Source organism: Ovis canadensis, chromosome 4 (genome assembly GCF_042477335.2).
Source record: "Ovis canadensis isolate MfBH-ARS-UI-01 breed Bighorn chromosome 4, ARS-UI_OviCan_v2, whole genome shotgun sequence".
Classification (NCBI taxonomy): domain Eukaryota; kingdom Metazoa; phylum Chordata; class Mammalia; order Artiodactyla; family Bovidae; genus Ovis; species Ovis canadensis.
The window spans coordinates 117,318,474-117,331,261 of NC_091248.1; the positions used below are offsets into that span (position 1 = coordinate 117,318,474).

The 12,788-nt window shown below is 41.7% G+C and overlaps 1 protein-coding gene across 2 annotated transcripts in view; it reads right to left on the bottom strand.

Annotated features, from left to right (window-relative positions):
• KIAA1549 (KIAA1549 ortholog) overlaps positions 1-12,788 on the bottom strand; it is a 125,548-nt gene that overhangs the window by 15,414 nt on the left and 97,346 nt on the right. For both annotated transcript variants that reach the window (XM_069588491.1, XM_069588490.1), the window contains exons 16-17: positions 9,184-9,501; positions 2,054-2,100 (exon numbers count right to left, since the gene is read on the bottom strand). In XM_069588491.1, coding sequence (XP_069444592.1) covers positions 2,054-2,100; positions 9,184-9,501 — 365 coding nt within the window. The remainder of the gene's footprint in view (positions 1-2,053; positions 2,101-9,183; positions 9,502-12,788) is intronic.

The window sequence follows — 12,788 nt, forward strand, 5'->3', positions numbered from 1 at the left end:
CCAATTATAATAAATGAATTAATTTTAAAAAATAAAGAAAAAATGCAACAAACTATTGGGATTTTGAATGGGACTGCAATGAATCTATAGACCATTTGGGGAGATCTGACATTTTAAAAATATTGAGTTGCACAAGCCATGAATATCTTTCTTTAGAAGGCTTGAATATCTTCAGTTAGATTTATCCTGAGGTATTTCATATTTCTGAATGCTATTTTACATAGTACCTTTAAATTTTTTTTATTTTCTGTCATTGCTCATGCACAGAAGAGATTTTTGTATACTGGTCTTATAATGTATACTGATCTTGTTCATCTTGGTATCCAACTACTTTGTAATTTAATTATTAAGATCTTGCTATTTAGCCATCTTGCTAAAGTTCCTTAATTCTAACAATTCATATGTTGACATTTTAGGATTTTTCTACTGCAAAAGTGTATCATCTGTTAATAATAACACTATTAATTCTCTATTTGAATTCCTTAATCTTTCTGTTACTTTTTCTTATGTTATTATACTGGCTAGTTCTTGCCTGGAGAATCCCAGGGATGGGGGAGCCTGGTGGGCTGCCGTCTATGGGGTCACACAGAGTTGGACACGACTGAAGCGACTTAGCAGCAGCAGCAGCAGGATGGCCAGGGCAATGCTGAATAGAAGTAATACAAGCAGGCAACTTTGTCTTGCTTTTGCTCTCAAAGGGGAAGTTTTTAACATTTCACCATTAACCAGTATTTGCCAAGATACTCTTATCAGATTCCTATCTGTCTGCTTCTATCCTGTGTTCACAAAGATTTTTACTATGAATGGATGTTGAACTTTATCAAATGTTGTATCTATTGAAATGAGAAGATTTTCCTCCTTTATTCACTTCAAAGTGGTGAATTACGATGATTTTTTAAAATATTACATTACTCTTGTACTGCTGGGAAAAAATCCAATTTGATTATGATGTGAGAGCCTACTGTATTATATTGCTGGATACACTTGCTAATATACAGTTTCAAATTTTTGGCATCTATGTTCACGAATGAAACTGGCCCTTCATGTTTCCTGTCTTGCAATGTCCTTGTCCTGTCTGTTTTTGGTTATCAAGGTTATGCTGGTCTCACAAAATGAGTTAGGGAGTGTTTTCTTCCCTTCTGTTCTTTAGGAGAGTTTGTATGATACTGGTATCTTTTCTTCCTTCAGTGTTTGGTAGAATTTACTGTTGAAGCCACCAGGCCCTGAAGTTTTTTTTGTAGAAAGAATTTTAATAATGATTTTAATCTCTTTAATAGTTATAGGACTATTCAGGTCTTCTCTTTCTAGGAGTTTTTCAAAGAACTTTCTGCTTTGCTGATCTTCTCTAGTATGGCATTTGTTTTCTACTTCATTGATTCTATTCTTATTTTTATTATTTCCTTCCTCTGCTTCCCTAGGTTTTAAGACTTTTCTTCATGTGGACCATTTTAAAAGTCTTTATTGCACTTGCTACGCTATTGCTTCTGTTGTTTGTGACCTGGTTTTTTGGCCATGAGGCACAGGGGATCTTTGCTCCCTTATCAGGGAATGAATCTGCACCCCCTGCACTGGAAGGCGAAGCCCTAACCACTCGACCACCAGGGAAGTCCCCCCAAAACTTCTGATACAATACATTTTCAGGACTCCAAATCTCATGAGTCTTATCAAAAGTTTTGCTCAGCTTCTCAGCCACCTTGTCTGGAATCAGCAGTATCTGTGGGAGAAAGTGGACCCAAAAGCAGGGCTCACTTCTCTGGATTTGCTAGATCTTGGCTCCATTCTGTTTCACTGCCCTGATGGCTACCTGGTGTTTTGTTTTTGTTCTTAAATCTTGTCCAGCTTTTCCAGTTATCATGAGCAAATTATCTAGTCTGTCATTACTAGAAGCAGGACTTAAATTCTAACTTTTTTCCCTCCTCTTCTGGTTGCATTAAGATAACACGCAACTCAGAGTTTCATTTCTGTTCATATTAGCTAAAAGAAACAAAGCTTCAAAATTTAACAAAGAGCCTGTGTGAAAAAATCTTGATACATTTTCTCCTAAAAACCTTACCTTGGTAACGGGCCTGATGGGGGAGTCATTCCATAGTCTTCATATCTCTGGAAGAAATTCAAAAGAAGATGAAGATGAACATTCAATCCTTATTATGAAGTGACAACAGCAAACTTACAAATTTAGATTTGCAGGATCAGCTTCCAAGAGATTTATTTTCTCATAAAAAGTTAGCATGCTTTCATGGCATTCCGCCACCATGTAATGCTAGAAGCTTCAGTTTGGGGAACTGGGCTAATATGCAACTAGCTTCCAGATCTTTCTTTCTTTTGTAAAAATATTAACAAGAGACAGGGTTCCTGCACCTGCCCTTCCCTGCAGGCTTATCCTCCACAAACCTGTATCTTCTGCTAACCAGATGGGCCTTCATTGCCATATTTAGTGTAAATGACTCTATCAACAAGGACCACAATGGTCTCCAGATCTAGTGGGTGCCTATTAGCAATTCAAATATACTCAAGAAACTAAACAATGCAAAAGTTGTTCCATGTTGTACAATGCTATAAAAAGAGAAAGACTGTAAGAAGAACCGTAATTTGAGAGAGACCCTAAAAGATAAAGTAAACACATTCCTAATGTTATGACTAATACCAAGGAGGTCCAGACATACTCCCTGCCCTTAAATTCCATTACGTCCATGTATCCTTCAATCCACTCTTCTTATTTGAACTAATCTGCACTAACCAAGTGCTCTTTGACTAAAGCAAGATGGCACCAGATTTAAAGAAATCTAGACTTATGTTATATTCCTCATGAAATCATTATATCCTAACCCTAGCACAGTTGGGACTCGGGCTTTTAACACTTCTTTTCGACAACTACGAATCATGATTTTGGAGTCAGATATTTTAGTAGGATAGTAACTCTGGACAGCATCATACTCAACTTCACTCAGTTTAAATTAACTGGCTCCAGGGTAGGAGTTCCATATTAAGTTACTACATCAGCCTTGCTTCTGGACTTGCTCTCATATGAGACTTTTTTTTAAGCTGCCATTTACTGAATTAGTATTTTGCTATGCACTATATGAACACTGATTCAGGTCCACAGCAATGTTAAAAAGTGTTCACTACCTACTGTTTACAGATGAAACCAAAACACAAAGAAATTAAACAAAGTCCTCCTAATCTATCTTTCTGACTCCAAAGACTATGCTTTTAATCACTGGGCTGCACTACCCATGATTTCTAAAACCAGACTTTCCCTCTTAAATAAATCTCTACTTGTGGGAGGCAGGGGGGCAGATAGGGAGTAGCAGCTTTGGTGTCAGACACACTGACCAAAGCACTCTTATTTCCCTTGGTCTATTTCCTTAGAAACAATCTCTGCACCTCATAGAGTCCCAAAGAGATTACTAGACTTGAAACTGTACTCAAATTACTTCACCTCTGACCCTCACTGCTTTCCTTCCCTTGGCAAAGGGAGAGAAATTCAGAACCCCTCAGAGTTCCACAACGGAGGTAAAATAAGCCAAAGTGGATTATGGAAGAAGAGAGGAACAGGATGAAAAGGAGAGTCAATTTATTTTCCAAATAATTAAACAGAAAGCTGAGACTGGATCAAGATTATTCTCTACAGAATAAAATGGCCCCTGCGCTTTCAGCACAGTTTGGCTTTTTCTAAAAACATATTCATATTCAATTCTTATGAACATATTCATATTCAATTTAAAAATAATATTTTTTAAAAAGGTCAAGACTTTACAGTTTATCTGTCAGGATTTCACAAGGTCTAATAAGTGAAAAATGAAAAAGAAAAACAATGCAAAGTAGCTGACCACTCTTTACCTGATCTATTACTGCAGTGCCAGGCATTTCTACTCTACTGTAGTCAGAAAAAGGGTATTATTTTTCTAGAGACTACATGCCCCCAACGATGGCAGGCATCTCCTTTACATGGGTCACACTTGTTAAAAAAAAAAGTCTGGAGGACAAACAGAATTTTAAGGTTGCAATCATCTAGGTGAATAAAAACCCCATTTTAATGCATTCTTTCTATTCCATATAAAACAAGCCAGCAAAGCAAGAAAGACAAGTGATAGGTGGAGTCTGGGAGAGGCCTGAGGTAAAGCAACCAGATGGCAAGGAACGCTTGTAAAATCTCAGGTATTCACACCTGCCACTTGGAGGACAAATCCAAGGAGGTTAATTTTACCTAGGAAAGCAGAAATACCACCTCTCAAGTGGCCTGACTCACCAATGCATAACTAACACTTTTACACTGGCAAGAAAGGGATAAAAGTGTCATCAGATGGTCCATAAACATTCACTGAAACCATCCTGAAATCCACATTTCAGCGGTTTTTACTATAGTCAGAAGGAGCAAATAAAAAGTGATCAGGTTCTTCCTGGCAACAAACAATAACTTTACAACCAATTTCTAAGCATGTTTAAGTTATGTTAGATATGCCCAAATACAACCAGTGATCTGGTTTTCCGCTAGATTAAATTGCTACCACTCCCATCAAAACACTAAGGATAATCAACTAGTAGGGAAAACGATATGACTTACAATCAAATCAATGCCTTCAATCATAATTGAAGGCAGAGAAAAAAGAACAAAGTAGCTAAAGCTGCAGATAAACCGATACAGAAAAGGGACAAAGATGAGCCAATACAAAAATAATGGTTATCTTCAATTCAACAAAGAAAAGTGCTTCAGAAATGAAAGGAAGTTTCCCTGACATGAATGAAATAACTGAATATGAAGATTAAATGGACACTGGTTATTCAGGGGGGAAAATGATTCCGAAAAATTGGTTGAATGCCAAGAACTATTTATGCTTCCCAGAGGACAGGACACGTACGTCTTCTATCAGGTAGGGAGCAATGAAGGCCACAGGTTTCTGCACTGAACAACTCAAGGAGCAGAAAGCAGCAACATGTAGATGCCAGCAGCCAACAAGTATAGGTTGGGAAGTGAGATGAGAATCCTCCTTTTAGAAAACACAAGACTAACACAAGAGGCTCCTGGAAGGTCTCCCTCTTCACTCAAGTCCTCCTGTCCCCCCATAGATGCACCTACTGTTAGCCTCTCAGCTCCTCAAAACCAATAAACAGCATTTTACTTGTCAGCCACCCCCCTGACATCCTACTTTCAAAACCAGAGGCAGAAAGGTGGTAAGGAAATCTTTCAATAGTCTTGGTGAGAGATGATGACGACTCCACCAGTGTAACACAGTGGATAGATTTGAGAGGAAGAGTCTCCAAAGCTCTAGCACATTTAATCAAGCTCAACTTCCTCTACTTCCCCTTTCAGTGCTGGTCTACCATCACTTCAGCTGTACCCTCTGAGCTGCACCTCTCTTCCCAGCTGTCTTATCATCCCACATGCCTGATAAAGCCCCAGTCCTGGATCAGTCCGATTGCCTATTCTCTCCTTGTCTACACCTGGGTATCTGAATGCTGGTAAACTACAAAACTTGAATTTGTGCCACTATAATTTCATGATCGTCAGTCTCAACAGCGGCCTCAAGGCTAAGTGATTACTTCCATGTCCCTAGTCTGTTCTCTCTCATTCTCCTCCATAAGTATTTCATGTTCTACTCTCCCTCAACCCTCTTGCCTTGCTACACTTCTCTCATTCTCAAGAGATGACTCTGCTTTCTCTACGGTGAGAACATAAACCGATGCAGGGAGTCTGGGTTCAATCCTTGGTCAGGGAACAGGATCCCACATGCTGCACTTCAGAGTCTTGTCATAACTAAAGATTCCACATGCTGCAGTGAACATCGAAGATCCCAGATCCTGCATGCCACAACTATTTAATAAGGCCCAGAGCAGCCAAATAAATATCAATAAGCTAATATTTTTAAATGGTTGAACTTGATCTGTATCCTTTAAAATTTTCAACGCTTCTAATTAATGTGTTCAATCTTTCCTCTAGGTTCCTAAACATACAAAACTCCATTAGAATAATTCTTTTAATATGTCTGTCTACTAATGCTATAATCTGTACCATTTTCTTGCTTCTCTGCTTGTCTGGTTAGTTTTGATTGGATGCCAGACATTATTCAGTTTACCTTGTTGGATGCTGTATATTTTTGGTTTTCTATATAAATATTCCTGAGCTTTGTTCAGTTTCAGGTCTTACTTTTTTCTGTGTTAGGCAGAATGAGAGCAGCTTTAACCTGGGGCTATTTGCCCCACTACAGAGGCAAAACTCTTCTGAGTACACTAAGTGATGCTCCGTGAATTACGAGGTCTTCTACAGTGTACCAAAAAAAAAAAAACAAACAAACTACTAGTCATCTCAGGCTGCCATCACAAAATACCACCGATTGGGTGGCTTAAAAAAACAGAAATTTACTTTTTCACAGTTCTGGAGGTGGAAAAACCACAGTCAAGTTTCCAGCAGGGTTCAGTTGTTGCCAGGAGCTTCCCTCCCTGGCTTGTGGACAGCTGCCTACTTGCTGTGTCTTCACATGGTGGACAGCGGGCCCCAGTGTCTCGTCCTCTTTTTATAAGGGTACCAGTTCTATCCGATCAGGGATGCAACCGTTATGACCTCATTTAACCTTTACTTCCTCCTTCAAGACTCAGTCTGCAATACGTGTGCATGCGGGCTTATGCTTCAACATACAAATTTTGGGAGAATACAATTCAATCCACAGCAGGAACATTTTCCCATGCTTATGTGAGCTCTAAGGACTGTTCCCTTTAATCTCATGGGGCAGTTCTTTCCTTCGTTTCGAGTAGTTTCCTCACACCTTAAAACTGATCAAAACTCAAATGAAGATTCTCTGCAACCTCTGGAAGCATCTCTGCGTGCTTCTCTCTGCTTTCCCATACTGTCTGTTGTGAACTCTAACTCTCTTCTCCTTCCCACACTCCCCACTCGATTCTCTCAACCCAGGGAGACCACGGAGTTCTCCCTGGAGTATTCCTCCCTGCACCATAGCTAGAAACGCTCTCAAGACGGGAAGCCGCGGTGACTGTAGGCTTCTACTCATCTCTCATTGATCCCTCTTTTCCGTTGCCTCAAGTCCAATGCGGTGAAAACCCACACATTTTGTTCAGTTATTTTACTTGTTTCTGGAGGGAAGATAAATCCTGAGCCTTTCCTCCATTTTGTCCAGAAGAGGGAGTTTGTACCAGATACTTTTGTTTCTGGGTCTCCGCTAGCTTCCCCACTACCTGGAATATTCTTCTTTAACTGCCATTCTGTCTAGAAACTCCTTCCCCATACTTCCGGTCAGGGGCTCCTCGCACATACTCTCCTCCTGCGCCACACCCACCCTATGCTGAACCGAGTTACTGTTTCCATTGCCCACATACCCCCACTGGGATGCAGGAGCTGGAGTTGTACGTTATGCACTTCTATAGCCCAACACCTCGCAGAGCACTCAGCACAAAGCAGGTGCTCCAGAAATACATTTGAATGAATAAACAAGTGAGATAAGCTTAAAGTAAACAGACAGCAGATATGGTCAAATTCATTTTCATTGCTGAGTTTTGTTCTGTATCATACATTTCCTTAAAGATTATAAACTACTAGTTTATAATTACGTACCACCTATGATTATGAAATGGTTTAACGTTTATTTTCGAAACAATCTATATTTTAATATGTAAACCAACAATGACTAGGTTAGATAGTATTTTTCTCCTGTGTGGTGGCTGTGATCTATACCTCAGATACGTGCTCACTATGCCTTGAAAAAAACTATCTAAGAGCCGACTTTGAAAATCCAAACCAATTTCAGAGATGAAAATTCTTCTTAAAAAAAAAAAAAAGAAGATGGATTTATCTGTGCCAGGTCTTAGTTGCAGCATGTGGGATCAAGTTCCCTGACCAGGGAATCAAACTTGGGCCCCCTGAATTGAGAGGATGGAGTCTTAACCACCAGACAACTAGGGAAGTCTCCAGAGCTGAAAATTCTGTTAACATATGTTATGATCACCCAATTGAACCTTAATATAGTTAACAAAACTAGAGGAACCCTGGATAAATACTCCTTGAAGAAAAAATTTAAACGGTAATCTGTTAACATCTTTCCAGAGTCAAATGTTTCAGTTTGATCATCTGAAATTAGTAAAAGATGATTTTTAATATTATATCCCTGAGTTTTACTTCTTGTCCATGACTTGAGAAAGCACCTTTAAAAGCACCGAATATGGAATAAAAACAGATGAAGCAGGGAAATGTCAGCTCCCGAGATGGAAACCTAGTGTTTGAAGACAACTGTGCTTGGCTCCTCGTGGACTAGAAGCCTCCCCTCCCCGGCCCTCCCCTCCCCTCTTCAGCCCCTCCCCTCCCAGGATCTCCTCTCCTCTCTTCAGCCCCTCCCCTCCCCTGTCCTCCCCTCCTCTCTTCAGCCCCTCCCCTCCCAGGGCCTCCCCTAGCCTCTTCAGTCCGAGGCGGCCTACAAAAAGGAGCTGAATGACTCTGGGGCATTCTTCACCGTATCTTTTATGGAGACATCGATGAAAATTTTCCAGTTGTTGTTTTTAGACTCTAAGTCCTGTCTGATTCTTCCTCGACCCCACGGATTGTAGCCCACCAGGATCCTCTGTCCATGGGATTTCCCAGGCAAGGATACTGGAGTGGGTTGCCATTTCCTGCTCCAAGGGACATTCCCGAACCAGGGGTCGAGCTCATGTCTCCAGCACTGGCAGGTGGATTCTTTACCACTGAGCCACGTCTTTCCCATGGTAAAGAATCCGCCCGCCAATGCAGGAGCTGGAGGAGATGTGAGTTTGATCCCTGGGTTGGGAAGATCACCTGGAGTAGAAAATGGCAATCCACTCCAGTATTCTTGTCTGGAAAATCCAAGGGACAGAGGAGCCTGGTAGGCTAAGTCCATGGCGTCACAAAAGAGTCAGACAGGACTGAACAACTAAACAAACAAAAAAACAAGACTATATTTTGACAGTTATTCCACATATATTTTATGACAATGAATTTTATACCTTTCATGGAGGCAAATTCAGGAAAATACCTCCATGAAACATCCAAGCTGCACAAAAGAATGTTTTCAATATTGTGAATTAACTTAGAAGATAATAAAACTAAGACTCATCCAAACTTTGATTCCAGTCGAATCCAATCAGGGTACTGCAGGGATCCTGAAAATGAGGCAGTCAGACAACATCTTGCCCATGAGAGAACTCCAGAAGGTCCACACTTACACTGCACGGGTTGTTGGCTGTTTGAGCCGGGCTGTAGAAGGACCCCCACTGGGTGGCTCGTCTCTCTTCCCGGGAAGGGGTGCTGTTCACGGGCAGGCCGGCTGGGACCCCGGGGCCTGCAGCCACAGCGTTGGGGGGCTGGCTGCTGGGGGCCACCAGGGCAAAAGCATCGTCTAGGAGGGAGTGCATGGTCTGGCGCGCCTCCTCGATGGACGGCTGGGGCGGGATGTACTGGGAGGCCGGGAAGGGCAGGCCTGGATACCTCCCCAGCTCAGCCGACGATGGCGTGGGCACGTCAGCCGGGAGGTCAGGATCAGACTACAGCAGGGGAAACAGCAAAGTGGAGAATCACATCACTCAGCCATAAAAAGGAACGAAACTGGGTCATGTGTAGAGATGTGGGTGGACCTAGAGTCTGTCATACAGAGGGAAGTCAGTCAGAAAGAGAAAAACAAATATTGCGTACTAATGCATATAAGTGGAATCTAGAAAATGGTACAGATAAGGCCATTTGCAGGGCAGGGATAGAGATAAAGAACAGACGTGGTCACGAGGGGGAGGGGAGGGTGGGATGAACTGGGAGAGCACCACTGACACACACTATCGTGTGTAACACAGACAGCTGGTGGGAAGCTGCTATAGAGTACACGGAGCTCGGTGCCCTGTGACGACCAAGAGGGGCGGGACAAAGATCCAAGAGGGAGGGGATACATGTATACATACTGCTGATTCACTCCACTGAACAGCAGAGACAAACCCAACACTGTAAAGCAATTACATTAAAAAAGAGAGAGAGAGAGAATCAGACACGAGCTTCCGTGGAGAACAAAATTCTAGGACCAAGACAGAATTTTTAACCGTTTTCACTGCCATTGAGGAATGGGTTTACCATAAAAATTTTTCAAATCACAGCCGAGGAATGTGTGTTACCTTTCATTGGGGCAAAAAGTTTGAAATCAGAAAAAAAAAGTAAAAATATTCAACAACCATTTGTCAGGCAAAACTCAATCAACTCCCTGAAAGATATCTCAGTACCTGGAAGTTCATATTTTTCCTGAGAGCCCCCAACAACCAAAAATGATATGTCAGAGTTTACATACTAAAATACCTAGCTGACGTTCCATAGATACAGAAACCGCGCCCCCCCCCCACTAAAGCAGTCTATTGACTATTAGTAATAGAACAGCCCTATACAACCCTAAAGAATTCAAAGTCACCACCATATTACAACTATGCATGTATAAACCATTTTAATACTTATTGCAGCAACTCTTTATAAACAGTAAATAGTATCAATTATTTGTTCAGAAACTACTTTCTTAAAATGGAGGTGTCCCTGGATAACATGAGCCGACAAGAAAAGTTTAACTTCTATACCCACTGTCTAAAAGGCAAGAACATAAGTAATAATTAAAATTTTTAAATTACAATTACTTCAACTGACACACTGAAAAGAGAAGAGGTTCTACTCAGTGGGCTGGTGGCCCCACGTCCTCAAAGAAAAAGTTGTTGTTCAATTGCTCAGTCGTGTCCAACTCTTTGCAACCCCGTGTACTGCAGCATGCTGGGCCTTCTTGTCCTTCACTGTCTCATGGAGCTTGCTCAAAATCATGTCCACTGTGTCAGTGACGCCATCCAACCATCTCATCCTCTGCCTTCCACTCCTGCCTTCAATCTTTCCCAGCATCAAGGTCTTTTCCAGTGAGTCAGCTCTTTACAGCAGGTGGCCAAATTATTAGAGCTTCAGCTTCAGCATCAGTCCTTCCAATTAATACTCCTTAGAATTTTTCAATCCTTTAGGATTGACTGGTTGGATATCCTTGAAGTTCAAGGGACTCTCAAGAGTCTTCTCCAGCGCCACAATTTGAAAGCATCAATTCTTCAGTACCCAGCCTTCTTTATGGTCCAACTCTCACATCCATACATGACTACTAGAAAAACCATAGCTTTGATTATATGCACCTTTGTCAGCAAAGTGACATCTCTGCTTTTTAATACACTGTCTACATTTGTCAAAGCTTTTCTTCCAAGGAGCAAGTGTCTTTTAATTTCATAGCTGTAGTCAGAGTCCACAGTAATTTTGGAGTCCAAGAAAATAAATTCTGCTTCTGTTACCACTTTTTGGGTGGGTACCTTTTCCTGGAATGCTCTGCTTACCCTACAGTCCATAGTTTCAGCTTCACTGGTTGGAACATCCCACAGAAGGGCCAAAGGAATTCCCATATTTGTTTGGATCAGTGAATCTCTTACAAAGAAAATCTCTATTCCAGAGTCACATCCTTACTTTCAGTCAACTGTCTGAAACACTTCCTAATGACAATGGCCTGTCCACCAAGGATCAGTTATTATTCACACCAGCATCAAACACTTAAGAGCAGCAGCTATGTAATTCCAAACAGAGAGAAAAACACACAAACTGGCAAACCCACCAACGGTTCACAAACCTATTTTGCTTGGCCCACGCAGTATTTAAAAAACAGTCGATATTTTAAAAGTCTGAAAATTTCCTACGAAAACTCAGATTTTTGGATTCTCTTGGCAGACTCGGAAGCTGTGGCAGCACTGGGCCCTCGTCCTGCACAGAGACAAGTGCTGTTGGGCAGAGACTGCCCCTGAGATAGGCCGGTGCGCTGTCCTTCACAACTGCAAGTGGGTGGTCTCACTCCCTCCCATACACACTGGGTCCTGAAAGACTGCTTCTCCAAAATTACAATATTCTAGTAAAGTTCCACTAAGTGACTTCATCATCGAGGAAGGATGTGGGGCTCCAAAGGTGTCCGGCTTATGACATCACTCTGGAAAGACTCTGTGATCCGCTCCTTACAAGGTACAAAAATGGCCCACACTCATGCCTTCTCCTGCTTTTGGTTTTCTTGAGGAGCAGATCAGGAAGAATGTGGTGAGTAGAAGGTCACCAACCCAACACCTCATGGCGAAAAAGGGAAGTGTATCTGTAGAAACGTCCTACTGGTAATTAAGAGGGTCTCTCTAAAACCAGGAGCAATGTTCCTGGTGGTGGCTTTCAATAACTGCACCGCAAGGAAGAGAGCACCGTGGCTACAGCGCAAACTGAGATTCAAATGGGGGACAAACCCTATAGACATTTGAGGAGAGTCCCCAAAAGCTACAGCCACTGCCAATCTCAGTATCAGTGGGTGTAACTTTAAAGAAGGTATAACTTCTATAGCAAGAGAGACCTGTTGCAAAGGTGTGAAGTTAGGTTCCCTTGGAGTCTCATTGGTCCCACGAATCCTGCCATGAAGGCAAAGAGCCATAGAGCTATGATGTGAGAGCTTCCTGATCTCTGGCCTTCCTGCTGCCCCCACCCCCCAAATTCACAGACTAGACTCTCAGCAATCTGCAGGCCAAGAGGAAGTTTTATTCATTCTATTTATTCCTGTGTCCCAACATCCAGCACAGTGTTTCACGTGTAGATGGAACTTAACAGATGGTACTATGATCAACAGAAGTTGAGATCTACCTAGGATACCCAGGAGTTGGAATTTGAATTCCATTCTCTTGAATCCAAGTTTGATGACTTTGACATTTTGTTCGTTTCCTTGGCACAAATACATGTTCACCTATCACTCCCCAGAAATATATGA